This window comes from Poromitra crassiceps (assembly GCF_964638095.1).
Source record: "Poromitra crassiceps genome assembly, chromosome: 12".
Classification (NCBI taxonomy): domain Eukaryota; kingdom Metazoa; phylum Chordata; class Actinopteri; order Beryciformes; family Melamphaidae; genus Poromitra; species Poromitra crassiceps.
Window position 1 is genome coordinate 13,789,396 of NC_139632.1, and position 27,251 is coordinate 13,816,646.

General features: G+C 42.3%; 2 protein-coding genes across 2 annotated transcripts; one reads left to right on the forward strand and one right to left on the reverse strand.

The window, feature by feature from the left end:
* Window positions 1–729: 729 nt before the first annotated feature.
* Window positions 730–3,684, reverse strand: ccl25b (chemokine (C-C motif) ligand 25b). Its single transcript, XM_083647040.1, has 4 exons — window positions 3,529–3,684; window positions 1,909–2,026; window positions 1,495–1,609; window positions 730–1,257 (listed from the first exon to the last, which is right to left on the reverse strand). Exons 1-3 carry the CDS (start codon window positions 3,590–3,592, stop codon window positions 1,495–1,497), a joined length of 297 nt encoding a protein of 98 aa, XP_083503166.1. The 5' UTR covers window positions 3,593–3,684; the 3' UTR covers window positions 730–1,257.
* Window positions 3,685–10,049: 6,365 nt separating this feature from the next.
* LOC310786704 (glutamate--cysteine ligase regulatory subunit-like) lies at window positions 10,050–27,026 on the forward strand. Its single transcript, XM_083647978.1, has 7 exons — window positions 10,050–10,330; window positions 18,993–19,055; window positions 20,390–20,477; window positions 20,980–21,036; window positions 21,231–21,433; window positions 23,431–23,545; window positions 23,991–27,026. Exons 1-7 carry the CDS (start codon window positions 10,193–10,195, stop codon window positions 24,158–24,160), a joined length of 834 nt encoding a protein of 277 aa, XP_083504104.1. The 5' UTR covers window positions 10,050–10,192; the 3' UTR covers window positions 24,161–27,026.
* The last annotated feature ends 225 nt before the right edge of the window (window positions 27,027–27,251 follow it).

Consider the following 27,251-nt stretch of genomic DNA (forward strand, 5'->3'; position numbering starts at 1 on the left):
AAGCCTGCAGGGCTTCAGTTAACAGCTAACACACCTGTCATACAATGCTTTGTGCTGTATGGCGTGAAAAAGACTGACAGTGATTTACTGTAGCTATATGACAGCTGCCAACAGCAGCACTTTGTGTGATCTTTATCATATTACCTGTTTAGTCGTCAATCAAACAGTGCAGTTAAATAATAGGCTAACAACGTATTACTAGGTATTATTAGGTCAGGGGTGCCCAAACTCTGTTTAGGATGAGAGCTACTTATAAAAAATAAAACTAGTCACAAGCTACTTCTTTTGCCCTTGTCCCCCCCCAAGTAGGATATTTAGCACATTTTAACAGTATTATATTATTTATTTAACATGATTTAATAATGTTAGAATGTTAATTAGTGTAGCTATTGAGTTAGCTATACATGAGTGGGATTTAGTTCATGCATAAAAAAAACATTTTGGATTTATTTGGTGAGCTATCGGCCCAAGATCTACCAGTAGATCCTGGGCATCCCAGGTGTAGGTTATTTACTGTGTTTGTTTGGAATGTGTAGTGGAGTGTAATTGCCATTACACGCTGAAGAAGGGCTTTTGCTTGAAACGTCCACTGTGTGTGGCAAGTGGTCCTTAAACTTGGAGTGCTCTCCTTTTCGTTATTTGAATTGCTGGAGTGTAAACCATTTTGGAGCTTGATGCTTGTTGACAATTCCCTTCCGCATGATAATTATGCAACTCAGAATGTTTGTTCATAGTGCTCTTTTTTTTTTATTGGATATTGAAAGATATATATAAGGTACATTTAGAAGTGATGATACAAAAATATGAAGATCTGTCATAAAAAAAAAATCTCAGCTTTTCTCCAAAGTCTCCATCTTGCCACTCTTCCAAGATAAAAAAACAAATGCAATTCACATTGCGCACACACCCACCAACCATGCAAATACACGCACGCATGCATGCATGCACACACACACACACACACACACACACACACACACACACACACACACACACACACACACACACACACACTCACACAGATTGCAAAGCTACCGAACAGAGGCTCATTCCTAGCAGACTACATCTCACTCAGCAGTGAATATTATCATGGCTCACATATTGCAAGGTAAATTATATACCTGTATAGGCATATTGCTATACTGCTTGTAAAACACAGGCCTAAAAAGATGATTTAGGGCAGGGTATGCATGGCTTATGTCTCCACTGTGACACAGTGCTGTCCTGCTCTTCTCTGCTTTTTCTCCTTTCAGCGCTCTGTGAAGACAAAACGTTTATGAGCATTGGCATGAAGCATAATGATGTGTTATGAACAAGCATCCAAGTCCAATAAGGCATTGATTAAAGTGTGTGTGTGTGTGTGTGGGGGGGGGGGGGGGGGCTTGTGGGGGGTGGGGTGTGTGTGTGTGTGTGTGTGTGTGTGTGTGTGTGTGTGTGTGTGTGTGTGTGTGTGTGTGTGTGTGTGTGTGTGTGTGTGTGTATGTAACTTTGTACCTAGTTGGCCATTCGCCTATCCACCTCGCTCATCAGGGTCTGCACCCACTTTTGGTATGGATCAGCACAGATAGTCCGTTGTTTTTCCTGACCGGGCCTCATCTTCATCAGAAACCTACCCAAATCAATATGATCATTTATTGTAATGGACACACTTCATCATCAATATGAACAGCATGTGATTCTGAACAGTTAACACTGATAATTGATAACACATAAAAAAAAAATGCTAAACCAACGTTTGGATCAATTCTGAAGAACATTTCACTCCTCAGTAAACAGCTAATTTAGTTTTCCACTGGAGTAAACAGTAAAACAGTGCCAGATGAAACAATTGTAGTGGTTGTTTGGAAGAAACAGGGCCAAAAGTGAGTTAAAATGTGAAAGGTTAAGGACATCATGTTTGGCACTCACGCAACGGCTCTGATGTTGCAATCCCCATCTGTTTCCTGCATCCTGTAACTCTCCACGTTCTTCTTCACGTTCTTTTTCAGCCCCCTTACATGGCCCAGGCAGCAGTTGCCATACGAGCCTGCGGAAAGAGAGTTTGCTTATGAAGGAAAGCCAACATTTATGTCCCTCTTGGGGACAAATAAATCAACTTGCACGCTGTGTTTAGACAAGCTAGTGCAGTTCCAAGTGAGTCCTGCAAAGGGAGCACTATCCTGTCCCTGATATATTACTACTTCTTTGTACTTTATTGGACACTCGGGTCAATAGTAAGACAAAAAATAATAGATCTATCTGTCATACAGTAATATCTCACGTTATAAATTACAGACCATCAAAAACAGAAAGAGGCAACCGAGTGCCTGTAAGTTGCAGTGATCACCCAAAATGTGAAAATCAGCTGCCAAGGAGCTGGCACACATGCAGGCAGCAACCAGCACCCTTTATTTCACAGACTTTACGTATAACTATATCAGTTAGTCTTACCCACATCGATGTGTCAATAAAGTCTGAGTATAATAAGAGACAAAACATAAACAGTCGATTTTATCCCATGTGCAAACAGCATCTCCACAACAGCGTCACCCCACTGATCATAATTTCTCAAAGATGTTTGTATGTGATGTATATTGCCAGTGAGAAAACATCTGTGTATAATGACTTCAATCATCTGTGCAAAATGACTTAAATCAAATGACTTAAAAATGACTTGATCAAATGTATCTTTTCCATTTTCCAAGAACAGAAGAAGAAGATGATCATACAGCTAAGAAGATGATCAACAGCTATGTTTTGATGCAAAAGAGAAAAAAACAAGCCTGGACAGATTGATTACACATTGGTATGAAGCCCTGTGGTCAATTATGAGCAGAGTGGTTTTAGTGTCAACATCAAAGCTGTGATTTATTCTGCCATTCTATGCTCTTCTTCTGAAAAGACCCAAGATATGTGACCTCATATTGTAAAAATGTGTCAAAATATGCTATGATGAGATACAACCAAAGCCAAAATCATACTTTTTGTTGTTTCTGCAAAACCACACACACACACACACACACACACACACACACACACACACACACACACACACACACACACACACACACACACACACACACACACACACACACACACACACACACACACACACACACACACACACACACAAACAAAACATACTGCAAATTCACTCAATTCACTTATTTTATTATTATTGTTGTAGTAGTAGTAGTAGTAGTAGGTAAAACCTTATTTATGTAGCACTTTTCAGAGAAGTCAGAGTGCTTTGCATGATTCAAACCAAACAATATAAATGACACAAATAAAGGAATAAAACAAAGAATTCAAGTGATGCAAATACTAGCAGCTAAAAGGTACTTCCGAGCAGATTAGAGCAGCGGCAGTAAGCACAACAAATGCAAGGTTAAAATCAATAAGGAGACGCAAAGAGGCAGAATAGATGTAGAACGACAGGTTCATGAAATCAAGGCTTAAAGCAGTGCAAACAAACCTTTACCTATAGCCTATATTACAATATAACAGCTGTTGTGTGCAGCAGCTGTAGGTGTGATCTGTTCTCCTTACCTTGAGCCAGACTCAGGTACATGCAGGCGAGGAGCAGAAAGAAAAACAGGAGTTGGAACTTCATGGCTGCTGCTGCTGTTCTTGCTGCTGCTGCTGCTGCTGCTGCTGTGTAGTCGACTGCACAGAAAGAAATTAAACAGATAGATAACAGCACAGCACAAAACAGAAAATTGGACCGCCCCCTCTGTCTTGTTAATGTTTGACTGATGATACCATCCCATCAGAACCACCCCACCTCCCCCGATCTGTGCTCTCATGAAAGAAAAAAAGGTCTATTTGACATGTTTTAGATTTTAAGCCCTGTCTGGCTTCCAGCTGTGTGCAGCTGTTTCATCTCAGTGAAACATGATGAGGTGTTGACTTTAGCAATGGACCAAGAGTGTTTTTGGTAAATGATAGCTGAAATCCCTCTCAGCAAACTATATGATATCGGATTTCCCTGGAAATGTTGTTGGAACACTTAGCAAATGTTTACAAAATCAAGGTCACAGACACACAAAGCAAATAAACGGATGGTATTATGAACATGCAGAGAAGCTTATCTATACTAGTAGGCCTACTCACATTCAATATTTCACAAGACGTCATGGAAGTAAAACCTTCTGTTCTGTGTGTATTCTAGCGTGCAGTGTGCTGTGCAGTGGTTCTGAACTGGTCTAGCCTCACGACCCACATTTCCCCTTAAGTCGTCATTAAGTCGCGACCCACTCACCCACATTTCTGAGTTTGTTTGGTACCAATGGGTGCCTTAGCCTTCTAGTTTCAGAGGCATATCTGTGCCTGCTACAGCCTCTGAAACACAGCAATGTTGGCCATGAACGCCGGCATCCTCAAGTCAAGTTTATTTGTATAGCCCTAACTCACAAGCATGTCAATGAGAATATGTCCAGCTAAGTCTAGCTGACACAACAATAACAATTAAAGTAGTCATAATAACAGCATGATTGAACAAATATAGAGAGACAGAAAGAAATGGAGAAAGGGGGGAGGGAATGTGGGGGAGGAGAGAGCAAGGAAATGGAGGAGGTGAAGCAATCTATGATATCTGATTTCCCTGAAAATGTTTGCAAAATCAAGGTCCCAAACACACAAAGAAATTAAACTGATGGCATTATGAACATGCAGAGAAGCTTATTGTCATGGCAAATTTAATCTTTTCATATGTTTTATATAAATTTTATACTTATTCTACATTTAGATTCATACTTTTATATTGTATTACTTATCAGTAATACATTCTATACTTATTCTATGTTTTATACTAATTTCTAACATATTAATAACTTTTGATGCTTATTCTCATATTCAGTGTGTTGTATGAACGATTCCTTATTATGAACTCTTAATTGTGGTCGGCCTGGCCTAACCAGCTGATGGTTTTAACTTGACAACAAAAAAAACATTCTAAATTTAACCCTAGCTCACTTCCTGTTGCAGTGTATGCTATGGACAGGAGGGGGGGGGGGGGGGAGAAGCAGAGCAGGACTGTCAATTCTGTGAAAACCGTCTATAAGCTACAATGAAAACAGCCAAGGGACTGAAGGCCATTATCCTCACATGTTGCTTTGGTACCAACAGGAAATCTGCTCCCTATGTATCTTGATATTGTTCAATTCAATACATTCATTGAGATCTTATTAGAATCACGTGCTCAGCCAGATGACATGTTGTATGGGTCTGTGTTCCCATTGACTCATTAGCTGTTTTCACACATAGAGACAGGGAAATTACCTGTAAATCAAGACTGGCTATTTCCCGGAATTTCCCTTCACACCTGAGGGATCACATGTGGAAAAACAGCAGCGAAAGTACCTGTATTTGAGGGGGGTCGGGGGGGGGGGGGGGGGGGGGGGCACTGCAGAGCGGGTGGGGAGTGACGTGTGCACTTGGATGGGGAATCGTCCTTATTTTGGGGGTCGGCAAAACTCCGATGGTGAAATAAGGGAAATTGGCACGCCCACACATGAAGCAGACATACCGCTCTTATGACAAGCTCCGAATTGATGAAATGTCTGCGATGACGGGGGCGCGCTTATACCGGAAAACAACTTTCACACATGAAGGCATTACACCGCTTTCTGGTCATTTCCCGGTATAAAGCGCATGTGTGAAAACGGCTATTGTGTAAGCCACTACTGTATTACAATGATCAAACCAGACTTAATTGTCAAAGAAGACATAATTGGTGAACCCTTGACCCAGCTGAACTTCCCCTGGCCCGGTGTCGGGTGTACTGTATGCCCTGTATTTGATCATTGTATACTCTTATTGAGATCATGCGACTGCTGACTCTGGAATATTGTTGTGCTGTCGATTAATTAATTGCATTATCTCTTGTGTATAGCTGTATTGTATGATTTATTATAAGACATGGCCTGAGGCTCCAGTCTCTCGCTTCTTCCCTCACACACAGACGCAGTCTGAGTGAGACTGAAACTGACCAATACAATCTTTTGTATTCTGTTTGATAATAAAAAACCAGCAAAGACATTTTTGCCTTTATTGACTTTTATTCAGTTCAGTGAATATTCCTATTTTTCCGTGACACTTATCTATACTAGTGCTCACATTCAATATTTCACAAGACGTCATAGTAAAAAACTGGTGGTTTTTTAAACTGGTGATCCTCGCAGCTAGCATGAATGTTTGGTACCAATGGATGCCTTGGGCCTTGTAGTTTCATAGGATACATGTACCCTATCTGGCTTTAACAATGTGTCTGCTCCAGCCTCTGAAAGACAGCAATGTTGCTGCTACAGCCTCTGAAAGACAGCAATGTTGCTGCTCCAGCCTCTGAAAGACAGCAATGTTGCTGCTCCAGCCTCTGAAAGACAGCAATGTTGCTGCTCCAGCCTCTGAAAGACAGCAATGTTGCTGCTACAGCCTCTGAAAGACAGCAATGTTGGTCATGAACGCCGGCATCCTCAAGGAGTAGATTAACTTATTTTTCATGATCCGTGACCCACTCAAAACGGCCCCACGACCCACTTTTGGGTCCCGATCCACCAGTTGAGAACCACTGCTCTAGTGCACATGTCCTTTCCCACACTCCTCCTTTGACATGCAAGTTAGTAATACAATTGCCGGGAAGCTCTGCAAGTTAATCTGTACCTCCCCAAAAAGCCTGTGTTTTTCTTGGCTCAGTCCAAGCCAGTGATGATGATAACTGACAAGCTATGATTTCTTACTATGAGTGAGTGCAGCAGATACAAGCGATACTTGAAACCAAAGGTGTTAAAGCTGTGCAGATGTCTGAAACAGTGGCAGGCTCAGGTTGTTTGAAGGGCAGGGGCCAAAAAATTTAAAGGGCACAAGGCATGATGGGACCCCCACCAGCGCGCAAAAAGCTCTGAAGCATGTATGATAGTGTTCTTCATCCTTGATTAAGATTAAGATTAAGATTATTTTATTAGGCGATCAAACACGCCTAACAAGCGCAAACCTTTAAAACCATGGCGCCGCTCCCCTATGGCCCCTTTTCCCTTGCCTGCACCCCTTCCTTGACCCCCCCCCCCCCCCCCCCCCCCCCCCCACACACACACACACACACACACACACACACACACCATCCATATCCCCCAAGCCTAGTGGTTCCCAACCTTGGGGGTTGCGAGTCCCACTTGGAATTCAGATGGAGTTCCCTGAAATGTCCCTTTTTTTTTTTACACCACACACTATTTAAAACTACCCAGGAGGATTAGAGCCAGTGGTGAAAAATGTATGTGAGCACTGAGTTTAAATCAGGATTCTGAGAATAAAATCTGAATTCTGAGATGAATGTCATAATTCTGAAATTAAATCAGAATTCTCAGATTAAAGTCAGAATTCTGAAGAAAAAAAGTCAGCTTTCTGATTTTAATGTCATGAATTCTGATTAAAAAAGTCAGAATTCTAAGATTAAAGTCAGATTTCTGACTTTAAATGTCAGAATTTTGAGGGGGAAAAGTCAGAATTCTGAGATTAATGTCAGCATACTGTTACATGTGACATCACTGATGATGCCACTGATGATATTGCCGATGTATCAAGATTTGAATGTTGGGGTCCCTAGATTTTTGTGATGTCAAAGTGGGGTCACAAGCCAAAAAAGGATGGGAACCCTTAGCTTGCCCTAACCACTCCACCTATACCTACCCCTCAAATACCAACTCTCTACCACCTTCCTATCGCATATGGCCCTTTTCCCACTAAGCGGTAAACATACAGGGAACTATGAACCGTTAAAATGTTTATATCACAAAAACCTCCAAAGTAAAACACAGTAACTACAAATTACTTTACGACTTGAATGTAGTCTATTTATTATCGAGCAAAAAATGTATCATGCCAAAGAAAAGCATTAGGTAATAATAGCCCACTGTAAGCGATTATAAGCTATGCCACAAGGTCACTATAAACGCACTGCTGAGTAGGCTATCACAAAGGGATGCCAAATGAAATGGTGAATAAAAAGAATATAGTCTATCACCACTATTATCACCTTCAAAATAATAAAAATCTATCAACTCCAAAATCCCAAACTGGAAACAGTTAGACATACTGTAGTTTAAAGGCTTTGTTTTACTCTATATATTAAAATAATTCCCTTAGGGAAGGATTTTTACACTTCTGCTGCTTGATTTCGAAATTAAGTTAGCACAGAATTAATAGGCCCTATATCTCTTTTAGTTAGCTAGCTCCTTAGCTATAGGCATCTAGGCTAAAAAAAAAAAATGTGATACAGCTATCTATAAAAGCACTTAGTGTACATACATTACTATGCATCATTGGTAAAACAAAAAATGTACAATTTCAAAGAAAGCTTAATACCTACCTCGCACACTGTAGGAGGGTTAAAGCTGAGCTCAGACTGTCTGAGCTGCCCAGACATCCTATTTCTGTAAACCCCTCTGACATGTAACATTTTAGAGGGGCTGTGGCTAATGGTAATGAGTAAATGATCATAGGCTACACTTAAATAAAACATAATCTAACCTAAGGGTATGATTGAAAAACCGGGAGAGTGCAGATGAGATTACATCAATGCTATCTAGACTCTAGAGATTAGCCTAATTTATCAGCCTCTTCCAAAAACGCAGAAAAGATTTGTTGGCGGCCATACAATGTGTTTTGTATGTACAGTAAGCAGGGTTTGAGGGGTATAGCCTAAATTCAAAATCGTATCAAAGCATTTGGCTGCACGCACCCCTAGACTGTGATCATAGCACCCACTTTGGGAAAGCCATGCCCTGGAGGGCACATTGTAGGGGAGACAGTGTACGGCATGAGTTTTTCATCAGAAAGACATTTGTATAGGGAACCTCAAGTTCATCCCATTGTAACAGTGTTCATTTTGGCAGCTCTTTTAGATTTAGTCTTAGTCTTTGGATGAAAACACTAATTAGTTTTACTCACATTTGAGTCATTTCTATCCTTGATAGTAGTCTAGTTTTAGTTGATGACAACACAAAACATTTTAGTCCAGTTTTAGTTGACGGCATCAGTGATGTCATAAGATGATTTTGGTCAATAATGCACTGATGACATCACTGATGATGTCACAATGTCTATATGACATCATCAGTGATGTTATCAGTGACATCATTATTGACCAAATTCTTCTTATGACATCACTGATGATATCATAGGCCTGGTGATCCAACGACATGCAGCATGCGCACATTCACACACTAATTTCACTCACTCACTGAAATTGTTTTTTATAGTTTATATAGCTTTATAATACATACAATCATTGGTATGGGAGATTTAATCATCAATGGAGGGAAAAAAATATTTTTGATAATCATCCCACAACCCCCCAAAATAATCTCGCGACCCCCTGGGGGGTCCCGACCCCCAGGTTGAGAACCACTGCCCTGGTGCATTACACTTCTCTCTGCACCTGAAACCATAGCAGTCCATTGTCCATATTGTGTCTTGTGTCTTATTGGCACTGAAAGTCCCGTTGTCCGGGTACCATCTGTATCAGTGTGCAATGTGAAGTCAAAGTGTTACCCATCTGTTTCTGCAACAACTGTAACCAAGACCAATCTTGTTTATTTATTGTACTGTCTGTGATTCTGTTTATGATCACCTAGTTTGGTGATCACTCACTTCCTGAATCAGTCTGGATAATATAAGAAAAGACAAGAAAACAAGAAGAGAAAATATTTAATAGTTTTGATGTATTTACTATTATTCTAAAATGTAGAAAAAGTAAAATTAAAGAAAAAAAAGGGTGAACTGTTCCCTTGCCTGGCTCCACGGGCACACGACATGAGAAAATAAAACATACTACACCCCCATCTAGTGGTGGGAACCAGACTTTACCTTCCCTGCCATAAACCCCTTCCAAGCTTCCGCGGCTTCCACTCCATGCTTCCACTCGCCAGGTTTCACGCGCTACTCACTTCCAGGTGGGCGGGGTTTAGCAGAGGCTTGCGTCCATAACAGCTAAGCAGCCTTTTCCAGTCCAGCAAGTCAATAAACACTGGGTGCAAGTCATTCTGACTACTCAATTTTTTAGCAGTTGCCTGGCTGCAGGGCTGCAGGGAGGGTTTTGGTTGTTGGCTAAGACACTTCATACCGCTGCGAGACGGGGTAAAGTGCAGGTCTTGCTGTCGCGCTCGTTGGATGATCCAGTTTAGCAACTTGTTAGCTAACTACCCGGTCAGAAAACCACATGGAGTCCCAAAACACCAGCGGTAACGTCAATGCAAAGACGCTGTTAAACCATGCGAAGACTCTGAAGCTCCACACAGGAAATTTGGTAAACCGAAGTCGTCTAAAAAAGAAGTGTCCGTCCTCTCCCAGCGAAGAGGTAACGTTTATGACTAACCAGTCAAAGTAAACTAGCCCGTGTGTCTGTCTGACTGTCAATTACCAGAGCAACGGTATGTTGTAGGGTATAGCACTGTAGCCTGTATTACTAGCATAGCTTAAAGTTTAGGTGACGCTAGCTAGGTTACTAACTAGGTAGTTAAATATTAATACGTGATTATTGATCATAAATCTTGCAGAAATAAAATTACCTAATCAGCCCACCAGATGGAGAGGATAGACGGGGGTTAAATCCGTTAATATTTCAATGAGGCAATATTTCAGATTGCACCTGTCGAGGTTCATAACTTTACGCCTTAACGTTACAGGATTGAGTCAGTTTAGGCTGAAGTGGATTGTGGATGTGTGGACCATTTAGTGTAACGTTAACCTAATGATGTACCCAGGGGCGGAGCGACCCTATCAGCCCAGAGGGGGCGAAGCTCTTAGGGGGGCCCCATCAAAAAAAAAAAAAAAAATTTTTTTTTTTTTTTTTTGAAGGCCAGGCCAGGCCGCAGGGCCAGTTCCAGAACAAGATGACTAGGGGTGCATCCTAGATAGGAAGGGGTGCAGAAGCCCGGCCGAAGGCCGGGCCCACTCGGGTGGCCGGCCAAAGGCCGGCCGGCCGAAAAATTTGACATGTTATTTTACTAAAAATAATGCATTTGACCATCATTTCAAGTAGAATGATACCACCCAAGCAAGAATATTTCAAGTGTTTCAAGTGCTTTACTGAAATATTTGGACCATATAATGATAATACAATTATCTCAACCTTAAAAGGTTACATATAGGTGCCAAAAAGCCATAAAATCACATCAAAGAACAAAGAAAAACAACAACTATAATTCAAGTTTAAACAGTAAGTGTGCAGCTGTAGCATTTATACATTTTTTTACTTTTCAACTGAGCATGCAGACAAATAAGGGTGCAATGCATGCTTTTGCACCCCCGTAGAACCGGGCCTGCCAGGCCGCAAAGAAAAATGTGCCTTTTTTGCATGTTTGAATCGGTTTTAGCCATATTTAGTGGAATATCTCATTTTAAACACACCAATGTTATTGTCTATTGATTGAATTCCTCTCAGACTCACACCACTGACTTTATTAAATAAAGTCATTTTAAGTCACAACTGTAAAATAGCTGATAGCCCCTATATCCGAAAACACAATTTGTCACTCACTGAGCCAAGTAATATTATGTCCAAGAAAGACTACAGTGAAGCCACTTTACAGACAAGCTTGTTCTGAAGAAGAAAAATAAAAACACAGGTTGCCAGCCAGGTGGCCTGGCCTGCAAAAAAAAAAAAAAAAAAAAAATTTTTTTTTTTTTTTTTTTTTTTTTTGATGGGCCCCCCTGACGAGTGGGCCCGTGGCGGCCGCACCCTCTGCCCCGGCGTACGCTCCGCTACTGGATGTACCGGTATGTACGTTTCAACTATGGCGGGTAATATAAGTTTATCTTCTAGCTTAAGCTAAGGTGAATGGTTTACAGAAGATACCATAACCAGGTCAGGTGTGGAATAGGGTTGTTGGCTGGTTACACTTGGAGGTAACGCTTCAGTTTCCCATGAATGTCCATTGTTGTTTGGTTACTTGATAACTTTTACACAGCTGGCATGTGACCAGACTGACCACAACGCCTGGAGCTGCTCTGCTGACAGGGAATGGGAGAGTGACTTAGAGATAACTGAAAAATGTCCCTTGTACCCTGCTGGTCCACCCAGCTGGTGCGAAGCAATAATCGCGTAAGTGTAATTTGGAAAATCCTGGAGCGAAAAGTGTAAGATTAAGCACAGGTTGTTTTTATGGTTTATTATGGTAATTCACGTTGAAAAAAATAGAAAAACATCGTCCTGGCACCCAGAAACTCAAATACTCCTTAAACGTCTGCTGGGGTCCACCGGCACGCCCATTGACTCCCATTAAAACCGCCTTTTTGAGACCTCCAGGAAATTTTTACAAAATTAATGTATTTAATTTTTTTCAGCGGGCATCCTGTACCAAATACCTTGAAATTTGACCTTAATATCTAACCTTGGGGTTGATTGAACATTTGGTTGAGTTACAAGGCTTCAACATCCATTGCATAGTTTTCCCATTGACTTCAATGTTAATTTTGCAAAAAAACAAACAAAAAAAATCGACTCCCAGCCACTTTCCCCAAAAATAATTATTTTTCTGATCTTACACCTCTCAGTTCGACTCAAGACATCAAATTTGTAGTTTCTATTGTGTTTGCCCCCCCCCCCCTATTTTCTCAGTGTAGGCATAGCAACCACTTGCATGGAGATTTACATGAATTATACACTACAGTCATCGTCATGGAAACATGGTCACATGACCTTGAAACCCGGATTTTCCGGTGCAAACTACTGATTTGAAGCCTTTAGACCGAGATTGGTGGAGGAATCAAGCTATTTCATGTTTTTTGTGAAAATTTGCTGGGAGTCCAAAATTGGCAGTTTTGTGTTTTTTATGGTTAACTTTACCTGTTTTGAAAGTACATCGTATCTCAGCAACCGTTGGTCCTAGAGACTCGCGGCGGCCATGGCTGGAATCAGCGTCGAAAAGTGAGTATAAGTATTGAGTATAGTCGTGCGTGGTGTGGCGATCAGGCCTTCCGTTTCCCGAAGACGATGCTTCTGCTCTGCACCGAGGCATGGCCAGCCTGATGCCGGGGCAGACAGGCCTCTCAGGCGGGCTGTCAATCAGTGTAGGTCGGTGCGTGTAACTTCCTCATTGGTCCGCGGACGCAGGTCAGACCCGTGTGAGTGTTGACCCGGATGTCAAAACTCGATCATGGCGTTCACTCAACAGTTGCTGGGAGTTACATTTACTCCTCAAAGTAGCCTATAATTTCACAATAAAAACAACACGACCGTTTTGAAAACGTTTGGTGACGGTTGGTTCTAACGGTTGTGTTTCAGCAAGTAAAACAACTTGGTTGGGAGTTTATTGTTATGGTTATGCTTATGGTTTGGATATATAAAAAAACTAAATGTGATCCCCCCTTTCCATAAATGCAAAGTTGATTTTTTTTAGCAAGATAAATATTATTCAATGTAAAAATGGCAATTGTTTTTATTACTAATATTACTTTTTACCTATATTACCTTATTTTGTTATAGAAATAAAACACACATACAAGTTCACTTTGAGAAACAGAATAATGTATTTCAGAATAATGTATTTTCAGAACAAGTTTCAGAACAAGTTTCAGAACAAGTGCAGAACAGTGCATTTCAGTATCAGCATCAATAAAGTTATCACAAACAAAATTAGCCTAGCCTACAGCATAAACAAAAAAATAAAAAATAAAAATATTTGAATAATAAAAATAAAGCAGCAACAAAATTAGGCTACATAGACTACACCACTGGTATGCCAGTGGTGTAGCCTATGTAGCCTAATTTTGCAAAGCAACTCTGGCTGCACTGTGGGCATATCAACAAAAAAAAAACACAACAAAATTAGGCTGGCATACACTCACTGCACAGCACAACTCGAGTGTTGCTGCACTCTGCGCATAAGCTTCTCTTGCAGCTGGCACAGGTGCAGGTACTGCGGCCTTTTTTGCAGATACGACACTTCTGCCTCGATTTTGTGGGCTTGGTGGGAGGAGGCTGGAGGGTTGGACCCGGCCGGGGGGGTGGAGCCAATGCTGCTGCTGCTTCACCTGCTTGGCGTGCAGCACACTCTCTCGCCATGGTGACGAGGGCGGCGGCCCCTGCTCCTCTTGGTAGGCGCTCCCGGTGGGCCATGTAGGGAATGGTCAGCGCCTTGCCCAGCTCCTCAATGAAGAGCCGGCGTCTGTATTTGGCTCGGGCGTGCCAGATTGGGTCTACCTCCTGCCAGAGGACCCAGGCATTGTAGGCGGATGTGTCAATAATGTGGTGGAAGACAGCCACTGGCCAGCGGCTGGTCTTTCTGCGGCAGGTGTACGTTCCAATACACTGGATATGAGAGAGAGAGAGAGACAGGGGAGCATCATTAGACCAAATTATATTATGACATCATTATTGACCAACATCAGAGGCACTGAATAATTTCCCTAAGAAGAAAACTGCTACAAACCTTGTCGAGGTTATCCACCGCCCCTTTGGACTTGTTATAATCTAGAATCATCTTCGGCCTCTGCTTCTGGTCCCCTGGATGAAAGGCTGCGTTGCGGTGTTTGGTGGACAGCAACAGCACATTTTTGCCTTTTTTAGGGACGTAGCTGGCCAGGGTGCACCGTTCCTTGAACCCAAACAGGGTGGAGTGTTTGGCCCGGCCCACGGTGGTGCGGAGGACAGGGGGTACCTCCGTCCGGGACTTCCTCATCGTCCCGAGCAGGGTCATTTTTCTGCTTAGCAGCTGCTCTCCAAGCCCGTAGCTGCAAGGGTAAGTAATAATTTACAGCGTCAAAAATAAAATAAGATAGGCTAATAGCCTATAAAATTCCGTCAAAAATAACATGCAATAAAATAAATGCATACCTCGTAAAAAAGTTGTCTGTTGTGACAGTGCCCTGCAGCCCTTCGGTCAGCTGGAGCACTACCCTGGCGCCCTGGTTCCTTTCGGGTTTCTCCCCGGTCTTCCCCGTGTAAATCTAGGTTCGGAATACAGAGTGTTAGGCTACAATCACATGCATAAAAAAATGATAATTTGCAACGTAATAATAATAATTATAATAATAATTCAATTGTAGTAGTATTATTATTATTACCATTATTATGATATAATTATAATGATTACAGAATAATTCTAATAATAATAAAATTATGATTATTATTATAAAACCATATCCTACCTCGACGTTCCAGGCGTAGGAGGTGCGCACGTCTGCGCAGCACCAGACTTTTAGGCCGTATCGGCATGGCTTCGATGGAATATACTGCCTGAAAAGGCAGCGGCCTCGGAAAGGGACCATCATCTCGTCGACGCAGACGCTGCTCCCCGGGTTGAAATTGAGCGCCAGGCGGCGGTGCCAGGCCTCCCAGAGTGCTCGGATGGGAGCCAAGCGGTCCGGCTTGCCTCCGCGGGAACGAGACGTCCGGGTCAGCTTGTCATCGAACCTGAGGAAAATGGTAAATATGTAAATAAAAATAATATTCAATAATTCAGAAAAATATATAGACTATAAAATATAAAATAAAGTATTGAAAAAGAAAAGTGAAAAAACAAACCTTATTTGAGATGTGAGTGCCTCGAACCTTTCACGGGACATGGTGGCCCGGAAAATGTTGCGTCCCGTCCCCTCGAACCACAGGCTTCTTGTGCATTCATGAGCGCTGCGGTAGACCCCAGCTAGGAGTAGCAGACCGATGAAGGCTTCTATCTCAGCCGCATCGGTCCGCTTCCAGCTGGGGCCTACCGCACGCTCGGCCCGCAGATTGGTGTTGTGGGCTATGCCCTGGACCATTTCAGCTGTGATGAAGAGCCGGAATGTTCCCTCTGGGTCGTCCGCCCTTGCGGCCCCGTAGCGGGTGATGCCCCGGGTTGTTGCAGCGGGGTAGCTGCGGTCGGTGGTCCCGCTGCTGTCCCGGGACCAGGGCCCGGCCTGGGACATCCAGCACGGCGGGCACGGCGGGCACGGCTGGGCTCTCTCCGGCTCCGGTTGTTCTTGCTCCATCATCTCCTCCGTCTCATCCTGGGATGGCTCGCCTTGGCGAGGGGCCCATGTCGGGTCATCTTGTTCACCCTCACCTGAGCTTGATGAGCCAGAACGGGGGGGATCCCCTTCCCCATCACTCTCGTCCTCCTCCGAGACACCGGTGTCTTCCTCCGAGCTGTATACTTCATCCTCCAACCCATCCTCAGCTTCGGGGGGCAGCTGCACAAGAGCCAGGGCTTCTTCCACGGTGTATTCTGCATGGCTTGCCATCTCGGTCAGTGTCAGGGTGAAAGGAACGGCACCCAGCCACGACATACATATATAAACTATTTATATTTATAAACAACATCAGAAACGGCGCCAATCTCACGCAGATTTTATTGGTTATTGGGCCCTGACGACAGTGTTACCCTATCCTGGGCCCGTGCGACAGTGTCCACCCTATCAGGAAGGCACTTCAGCACTGGGACCTGTCCCATGTTGTTTATCAACATCACCATCGAACACGGGCCACTGAGACCCCGTCTCTATGGGCCCTGACGACGGTGTCACCTATCACGAACGCCCCGACGCTGTTGCTGGGCCCTGACCACAGTGGCACCCTATCACAAACCGTTTCAGTCCTGGGAACTGTCCGATGTTATTTTCCCCAAAAACGACATCAATAACGGGCCACCGCGAAGCCATTTCTATGGGCAATGACGACAGTGCACCTATCACGAACAGCTCCGACGCTGTTGCTGGGTAGTTGCTGGGCCCTGACCACAGTGTCAACCAATCAGGAACGGCTTCAGAGCTGGGAACTTTCCCATGTTTTTATTCATGGTGGAGCTCATGTGTGGGTGTGTATTGGGATCAGAACTGGAGTTTAGGAGATCAGAATGAAAATGTGCAATTCTCAAAAGATGAAAGATGGAAGAAAAATAATTCTTCCGCGAAAAATGTGTCAAATCCAATGCTATGATAATCCCACCGGTGTAGATCCAGGTGGCATTCATGGGAAAGGAAAAAAATCATATTTTGTTTTCTACTGTAACTTTTATTGTACAGTAAGTACAGTAAACTGGCATTCGAGGGGTTAAAATTCAGAGTAAGCACTAAATGTTGATATGAGGTATGAGGGATGAACTTACCAATGGATAAGAATCAATAAAAAATAAAAATAAAATTAATTAAGACTATCAAAAATAAGAATTAATATCAAGGTCCATGTACATGGACCAGCAGACGTTTAAGGGTAACACAGTTAAAAAAATGCAAATTTGCAATTCTCAAAAGATGAAATATGGAAGAAAATAATTCCTCCGCGAAAAATGTCTCAAATCCACAGCTATGATAATCCCACCGGTGTAGATCCAGGTGGCATTCATGGGAAGGGAAAAAAATCATATTTTGTGTTTTCTACTATAAATTTGATTGTACATTAAGTACAGTAAACTGGCATTCGAGGGGTTAAAATTCAGAGTAAGCACTAAATGTTGATATGAGGTATGAGGGATGAACTTACCAATGGATAAGAATCAATAAAAAATAAAAATAAAATTAATTAAGACTATCAAAAATAAGAATTAATATCAAGGTCCATGTACATGGACCAGCAGACGTTTAAGGGTTAGCGGGTTAGCAGGGTACAAGGGTTTTAAGCCCATGGCACACACAAATCAAACATTCTCCAACAGCTGCTACAGTAACAAGGACAAACAAGAATTGAACATGTTGAATCTGACCAAGCATCTCCAAACAATTCTAAACAAGACAAGGACAGACAGCCAAGGCACACCAAACAAACATCTGTTTGTCCGTGTTTGTTGGAGAATATTTGATTGGTGGGCTATTGGCATTGCTTGTGAAATATTGCAGCAAGAAGGATTTACCAGTACACTATAGAAAGTGTGACATGTGCAGTCCATTAAGAACTTTTATTTCATTTAACTGTCATCATATATTAAAAATTGATGGACTGCAGCAGACAAGACTGCCTCTAGTGTGTGTGTGTGTGTGTGTGTGTGTGTGTGTGTGTGTGTGTGTGTGTGTGTGTGTGTGTGTGTGTGTGTGTGTGTGTGTGTGTGTGTGTGTGTGTGGTTGGATATGGCAAAGTGTGGCATTACACTACGAGTTGATGATTCAGTCCGAATATCAGGCTAGCATTACACAGCAAGAGACAAACAGAAGATTGTATAAAAACTTTGAACATTTTGTCAGCAGACAGTGTGCTATTTAGCAATTTGCTTAAATTGTGAGTAATGTGGCTAGGGGCTAAGCATCTTGTACCTCAGAACTACAGTATTTAGTCCAAATCTTTATATTTATTATAAAGTTAGCAGTCTATTTGGGGCGGTCTAGCATCTCTTCGTTTGGCACCACACTGAACCCCCTTGTGGCAGAATTCTGGATAAGCTGCAGGAATGAGGAGGACCTGTGAGTGAGGCAGGAGTAAAACCAATTGCAGTAATCTAAGTGGGTAAACAAATGCTTGAATGACCCTCTCTTAATCACTTGAGATAACACTAGTTTGATTTCTGAAACAATTCTCAGCTGCAGAAAACACACCTGCACAGTTCACAAGCCTGTTTGCCCAAGGTTGAATTTGAAGCAAAGACCTGAGGCTAAGTGCACCAGCTAACTACATATCATACTTTGAGAACTTAACCAAAAAGAACACTTTTGGATGAAAGATTTGTTTGGATGAGATAGAAAAATATATATCACGCTAGAGCATTCACGAGTCCAATGTTCCCTATAAGCTGTGTGCATTTGGTGGCCTAATATCTCATAATTGTCCTCCACCATAATTGTCCTATGAATCGTCTCCCTCCATTTTTTAGTATGCCGCTAGGGGGTGGCATTGATAATGCATGGGACTGCCCCAAGGGTGGAACTACATCACTTTGGGGGACATGTTTACTAGTTGCGTGTTTATCACAACAAAATGTTATCAATAGTAATATCTTGTCATCATCAGTCATTGCACCATTTATCCCCACAATGATGGTCGGGATTAGGGAATTTGTCATACTTTTGATTTGTTGGTTTCCAATCATGTTTTTCTGTCTGATATATTTCAGCTTCAAGACTGCATTCGAGCCACGCTGACTGACTGGTTTTCCACAATACAACCACCTTCCGAGGTGATGAGGCATCACAATTTTCTGATTGTTCCCAAAGTAGTGCTGATGCATGATTCATAATATGTGTCTGTGCATAGTAGTACACCCTAACCAATCTCTCCTACCTTGTGTCCAGTTGTTGGGCTGGGTCTTTAGATCCAGTGCAATGATTTCAACTCAAGTCAGGCGCATCACCTAAACCGAATCAAATCAATGTTGGTCTTTAAGCTTTTTGGGTGTTCAACAACCAGAAAGCTGTAAAGACATAGCTTTATATTTAAAAAAATGACCACATGGAGGACGTCACCGCCCAGCGACACACCACCTACAGTAAGCCATTCAAAAAGCCAGGGATAACCCTATCTAAAGTTATGCACGTATTATAAGCAATACAGAAACATGGGCGATAGCATTTGCATACAGCCACGTAGTATGTGGATGAGTGGGACGATAACCTTCTACTACTCCATCAGGCAGTAGCATTCCAGTGCCTGCAAAAACAATAACGGTCATCAAAGGATGCCCGCACAGCCTTACTCAAAGGGAGCTGTCATAGTGAATGTTCATGCAGTGTTGGCTGCCAAAGGCACCACTCCAAATGTGTGTCTGCCTGCTGGGTGGGGGTGAGTGATGTTATTAATTAAATAACCATTTCAATGTAATATGCTTTCCAGGAGGTGCTGGTAGTCCGCTTTTGCCAAACTAGCACAGGATGAGAATAGTAGAATACAGGTTAGACATGCAAACAAGCATACATTCAGCAGCACCTAGCAAACAGTCCCACTGAACACATCCGTACTTGGTTGCTTTGAACACATGCCTACTTGACTCTGGCCATGGTTGTTTTGCAGTTGTCAGCTAATCTTCTTCTTCTAGCACCACGCCACTGCATTCAAACTGGGATGGGGAAGGTTTGGGAGAGAGGGGATGACGTTATCTTGAACACACACAAATACAATGGATAATGTTAACATCACATCCTGTGTTTATGACTCCGAGGCTTATTGGAAACATCCCTTGTGAAATCTCCAGATTGTGATGAGTCATGCCTTCTGGGTTCCCTTCATGGTGTATTTGTCACATCTCGACAGAAGTAGGAATACTGGCTAAACAGTAGAGCTCCAGACGTCAGCAGAAGTCAAATTCCATGTCATGTGCTGATATGGAAAATTGAAGTTCCATTCATTTGCATTTCATATTCAATAAGAGATATAATTACATACACATTTATAATTTTGAGTTATGTAATTATAGCTTTATTGAATATGTAATGACTTAAATTCTATAACCTGTGCTATGCTAGGCATGATAGAAGTTGTCCTGTTTATGAACAGAGTGCTTGTCTCATCATGTAGGAGCTCCCAGATACACTGGACTGCTCCATACCTCAGGCAGCAACAGATGCCATCACACCTGAAGAGAGGGAGGAGCTGAAGGTTTCTGGTTAGTATTAGGTGTATTACTTTTTATTTATTATTAGGTCTATTTTTTTTTTTATTTTTTTTTTACAATCAGCCTGCATGTTTGTATTTCTGTGGTCTCTGTTTGTTGGGTTAATGTTGTCTTATATCATCTACCTGTATCTTCTGTACATGTATTTAGGGCTTCTCTCAGTTTAAAATTAATATAATACTTAATTCAATACATTGTACACATTTCCTCCTGGACAACTGTTCAGGCTCACTAAACTTTTCTTGTTTTACCCCCTGGGGTTTTCACTGCTGGGTCCCATGATGAAAAGTGTGTGCATATGGTGTGGGGGGGGGGGGTGGCTTTGGATTTGTCTTTGTTAGTTTTTACATCCTTCCTTGATGGAACTTTGAGAAATGAAGTTGGAAACCCTCATTACTGTTATTTCGACACAAAATGGCCCCCGTGAAAAAGGGTCTATTAACCCAAGGGAGACCCATAGCATGATTTGTTTATGCTTTCCTTGTTTTTGCAGTCAAGCTGTTCCTGTGCGAGTCAGATCAGTCTTCTATCCGAGATGCAGTGGAGATGGGTGAGCTTTTAATCTCTTAAGTCTAAAACTAAATTTTAATGGCTGTCTCTAAAGGCACTGCACAGCTCACGTGAAACTTTTTTCTCTGAACTTCATAAATGGCCTGTGCAATGTAGTGTGTTTTTGTAAGAGCTCTAAGCAAGAGTGAAACGTACTCAGGACATTTCCATCCTTTGTTTATCTCGCACCTCCAGCCTGCCAGACATTAGCAGTGTCCCAGCTAGACTCTGTAATCATAGCACCACGTGAGCCTCTGGAGGGCAACAGCCAAACTCTGTCCCACCTTCAGCCAGCCTGGGAGCAGTTGGAGGCTCTGGTCAGGAGCCAGCGGATTGCAGCCATTGGCACCTCTGACCTGGACAAAGATCTACTGGAGCAGCTCTACAACTGGGCTCAGGTGAGTGTAACTCTCGTGTGCACGCCTCTATTTGTGTCAACTTTCAGTTCCACGAGATGTTGACACGTTAATAGGTTTGACAGGCAGATAAGCATAGTTATATTTTCCCAGGATAAAATGTGGCCATTGGCTGCAACTAACGATTATTTTCGTTATTTATTGTTGATTATTTTTTCAATTAATCGATTACCGTAAATTCCGGACTATAAGCCGCGGCTTTTTTCCCGTTTTTTGGCCTTTTTTGCCCCCTGCGGCTTATATAACGGTGCGGCTTATCTATGGATTTTTTCCAAAAAAAAAAAAAAATCTCTCTTTTTTAGCACTCTTTCTAACTATAAATCCACTTCTGTTTTAATTTCCTCTCTTGCCCTCTTTTAACAACATAACATAACATAACATAACACAACACAGGTAAGCAGAAAGAAAAAGACGAAGCAAATCACCGCCATGAATGAGGAAATGACTCACCTGCTGGAGGCTGGAGATACACGGCTTGGGCTAAACTTTTACTCCGTGAAACACTATCGATTAAGTCCGACATCGCTCAGAGGTTTGAGCAGCTTGAAAACAAGTTTGAAAACGTGCAGAAGTCCATCCACTCACTCACTAAAGAAAATAAGCGAACAGAGTTTCTAATGCGGAAAAGCGCATCAGCGCACTGGAGGACAAAAACAACACAGTGAGTCCGAAAGTGGATAAAATGCAAAAACAAATCGAACCCCTGCACACGCAGGTTGATGACTTAATCAGCAGGAGTAAAAGAAATAACATTCGCCTGATCAATGTAAAAGAGGGAGCTGAGATTGGTGACATGGACGCTTTCGTGGCAAAATCCTGTGTTACATCCTGGACCTGAAGGAAGGCGAGAAACCACCAGAGGTGGACAGGGCACACCGGGCGCCTCGGCCACGTCCAGACCCCGGCCTGCCACCGAGGGCCATCTTCATCTGCCTACTCCGCTGGCCCGACCGTCAACTCATCCTCCAGGCTGCGGGGAAGAAGCCCCTCACCTGGGAGGGTACGCGCTTTTTCGTCCGGCAGGACCTCTCCGCGTTGGTGCAACAGAAACGCGCAACATACAACAGCATCATCGAAAAGGTTAAAGTCAATGGATATCGCTTTGGCGTACTGTACCCAGCGAGACTCGTCATAACCATTGATGGACAGCGGCGGAACAAGAGCTCAAAGTGAAACTGCCGAATATCTTTTGAGTTGGACTGGTCAATAGTACTGTGAGTAACTAAAATAAAAAAATAAAAAACGGAATTCTCTCTTCTTTAGCACTCTTTCTAACTATAAATCCACTTCTGTTTTAATTTCCTCTCTTGCCCTCTTTTCACCACACCGCGGACACTGTGTGCACTGTAAAAAAAACAAAAAATACCACAATGTGTGATTTTGTCTGGGGATTAGTGACCTGACTTTTGTTTTGTTGAAATGTTAATAAATGGGAGCTTCCCCAAACAGCCATCTCTTTCCCGACAATCCCCTCTGTGCACGAAGCCTTACATATGGTAATTAAACATCAAAACACCCGCGGCTTATAGACCGGTGCGGCTTATATAAGAAAAAAATAGTCACCTTTGAAGGTGCGGCTTATAGACCGGTGCGCCTTATAGTCCGGAATTTACGGTAGTTGTTTGGTGGTCTCTATAACATGTCAGAAAACTGTGAAAAATGTCGTTCAGTGTTTCCCAAAGCCAAAGATGACGTCCTTAAATCTCTTGTTTTCTCCACAACCCAAAGATATTCAGTTTACTGTCACAGAGAAGTAAAGAAACAAGAAAAGATTCACATTTTAGAAGCTGGAATCAGAGAATTTTCACTTTTTTTCTTTAAAAAAAATGTAAACTCAAAATGATTCTCAAAATAGTTGATTAATTTTCTGTCAATTGATTAACTGATTAACGGTTGCAGCTCTACGTTGTACCTCTGACCATTTTGTATGTTGAAGCAAATAAAGCCAGTTGTTCACCACCTCCCCTCCCTTGGCCCAGGTGAAGCCCAGCAGTAACCAGGTGAACCTGGCCTCGTGCTGCGTGATGCCTCCTGATCTCACAGCCTTCGCCAAAGAGTCTGACATCCAGCTGCTCACACACAGCGATCCCAAAGGTCCAAATCCATTTCAGTCTTTCTGTCATACTCTCTTGTTTACAAGTGCTTTGCATACTGTGTAAGCCAGGGGTGCCCAATAGGTAGATCTACCGCTAGATCTCGGGCTGGTCAGTGAGTAGCTCGCCAAAGAAATACAAAATTTATAAAAAAAAAAAAAAATTATGCATAAACTAAATACCACTATAGCTAACTCAGTATCTACAGACTAGTATTTGATAACATGATACATGATAACATTATTAAATAATGTTAAATAAATAATATAATACTGTTAAAATTGGCTAAATATGTACTTTGGGGGGACAAGTTTGGGCACTGTGTGTGTGTGTGTGTGTGTGTGTGCGCGCACAATATGACTTCACCTTGTATCTGTTTGCTGTTTTGGGGAATGCTTCTTCATGAGTTGTAAGCTAATCCTGGCCTCTCATGTTACTGTCTACAGAGCTGATGTCTGCGGCCACGTTCCAGGAGGCCGTCCAGGAGAGCACACAGGACGTGCAGGTTGCCGACTGGAGGCTGGAGTGGGTCCTGCGCTACTCCATCATTGTCAAGAGCAGGGGCATCATCAAGGCAAAGGGCTACCTTGTCAATGCCAGGAAAACTAGTCCCTAGCACAGCCCCGCTACAATGGAAAACACAGGGATGAAGCCATTTTCCTCCTTTTCATACATAAATACACACACAACATGCAAAGTAATACAAACTTTGTCTAATGGATGCCACTAATCAACATAGGTCGTAGAAACCATTGTTTTGTAAATTGAATCGCTACGGGATGAAGTTGTGTCTTGATCATCTATGATTTCTCAACTTTCCTCTTCAATCCTATGAGATTGAAGATAAGAAATTCACACACAAGGTCAAGCCCAGTAGCAGTGCAGTAGACTGCAGAGAGAAACAGGCAGAACGGGGTAGGAAAATCCAGCCTGACCTCCAACTGGATATGACCCATGACGGCGTTTGTGCAAGCAGCCGAATACGACCTGACATCACGTTTCAAGCGGTCGTGTGAATAACAGCCCAGTCTCAAGAGTTTGGTGAAAATATAACCAGTCAATTTAAAACATAACTTTGCATGTCAAGAAAGTAACAGTTTGTCGTCAAACTGAAACGTAGGGGTTAGTTTCGTATAAAATCTACATAGCTTGTGGAAGCGCGTGGCATGTCGCCGGTCTTCAGCTTTGCCGGTAGAGAAAGTTACATCACATAATGCCTACCCCACACTACAGGATAATTTGCAAGATTATGGCCAAGATTCCCCCCTCCCGATTTTCTCGGGGGTGCTCCCGATTTGAAGCGCGTCGGGCAGATAATCTTCCCAAATGATCCTGTAGTGTGTGGGGTTCCAAGATTCACAATCGGGAAGACTGCCTCTTCCCGATTGTGAATCGGCCATATCTAACATGTTAGATATTTACAACCCGACAGGCGATTGCATCTTGAGCAGAGAGCCAGTAGTAGCTGCGTTTCCATTAGTTTTTCGCAAAATAAACTGGTCCGCGTCCACCCGCAGCCCCGCACAGAAACAAAGAACGAGGAAATTGTCATCGAGGTGAAATACCCGTGCATCTTTGAACGGGACGGAAAACTATTGCTAATGCTATACTGCAAAGCATGTAGCCTACAACAAGCGCTTAGGTCTCATAGCTTCCCGCATCGGCGAGTGTCCGCACGGAAAAGTGACGCCTACATTCCACTAGGTCCGTGTTCGGTCCGTCTGCGCTGCGGTACGGCATCGGAGCCGATACGTTTCCACTGAGTCAAAATTAATCAGCAGACGCGCCCCTCCACAAGGCACCTACAGACGGTTTTCGCCTGGCCGTGCACAGTAGGCCTACACCCCGAATGGACGCGGCTGTCCGCGCAAATATTAGTTAAACAAATCCTTTCAGTGCAAATGCATTATAAAAACAAAAAATAAGATTTGTTTAGAAAACGAAATGACACAAATGTATTATTATTATTATTATTATTATTATTATTATTATCATTATCATTATTACTACTACTACACCCCGTGCGCACACTGAATAGGCATTTTAAAAGTTAACGTCGAGCCCTGCTTCCAAGGTGAATCTTCTGCATAATCTTCTAGTGTGTGGGGTTGCGTTTGAACAGACGCGATTGTGTGTGTGTCCCAAGATTGAAATGTTAAAAAATCGGCTCTCTCTGTCCTGTAGTGTGTGGGCTCTCAAGATTTTTATAATCTTCAAGGATTTGAAAATCCTGTAGTGTGGGGTAGGCATTAGGCGACAGTGCATGTAGTCCTTCTGATTTATAACTTCTAGTGCAACAGTTTGGCAACAAACTGTGACTTTCTTGACATGCAAGTTACGTTTTAAATTGACAAAATTAGTGTTGGCACCCCGTGGCACAATTCAAACGAAAAAGTAACCTTATTCTCCGTCCACCGCCATTCATATTTTTCGCAGCGCTGGTACAGGGAGAAAGGAGGAAGTGACGTTTCACTTTGGCTCTCTATTACGACCTCATGGAGCATATGAGTTGGAGGACATTTTTGGAAAATTTCACCCCGTGTGCCGAGTTTCTCTGATGTGGCTCTCATCATGACCGATACATTCATAGTCCAACCACTCATCACCACAGTGGAGGCTTTGTTTTAATGCTGGAGATCTAGGTAGCTGAACCTTTATCCAGTGTGGTTTCTTAACCATGTCCTGATGTGAAGTGCCTCTCTTCCTCTTCTCCTCCTTATATCTTCCATATCTGCCTCATTTAAACTCAGTGTTAGTCAAGCTTTATGGGATCTGAATGAAAATATTGTATGAATTGATATCACAAGGAAAAGGTAGATTCATCACTTTTAGATTTTAGTAAACTACCGTAGTCAGAATTAGTCCAAACTTTTTGAAAGGGGGAAACAAAACCTAGTATGAACATTTTCCAGCATACAGTATTAGATATAAAGTTCTTTTTGAGAAAGGTCTGATTTTATTCTTGCTATTTAGATCTAATACCTACTGTATATTAATACCGTTTGCATTCCTCAATGGAGAGAAAATTTGAATCCAACTACAGATGAGATGTTTATTTTATTATCTGTTTTAAGTACTCAAGTGGTTACAAAAGCAATATGTATGTGAATTTGTCATCTTACCATGCTTTTTTCAGTACCTGCCCTGTGCAGCCGTCAGCTAATGAAATGTGTCCCTCCCCCATGCTCATGAGATTAACTTGAGGGAAGCAGTACTTAGTAGCAATATTTTGAGATTGATATTCATAGCTGACTGATATCTCTTATTTGCATGTTATAGCACTGGAAAGTCAAGTAAGTGTAAAAACGTGTTAACACTGAGGAAGTGCTTGAATACCATTTCTTATTTATGATTCATGGCTTTTATCTCCAGACAGGGTCCAGTAGATCTTAGGAAGACACGTTTTCACTTGTACTGTAAACATAATATATTTAATGTTGGCATTATCTGTATATCATTAATTGGCTTTATTAAAATTATGAAACATTTACACTGTCAGTTCTGTTGAGTAACGTGTAAAAATATATTTAAAAGTATAATATAAACATGGCCTTCTTGTGTAAAGAGTAGTTTGATAGTGTGTTCGTTAACATAGCGTAAAAGGTGTAAAAGGATGATCTTCCTTAATGGCTTTTGTCTTGGCACTGCTCTAATTTGAGGTGTTCTACCCAAAACTTTGAGGCAACTACATGGCCCATATTTGCCCC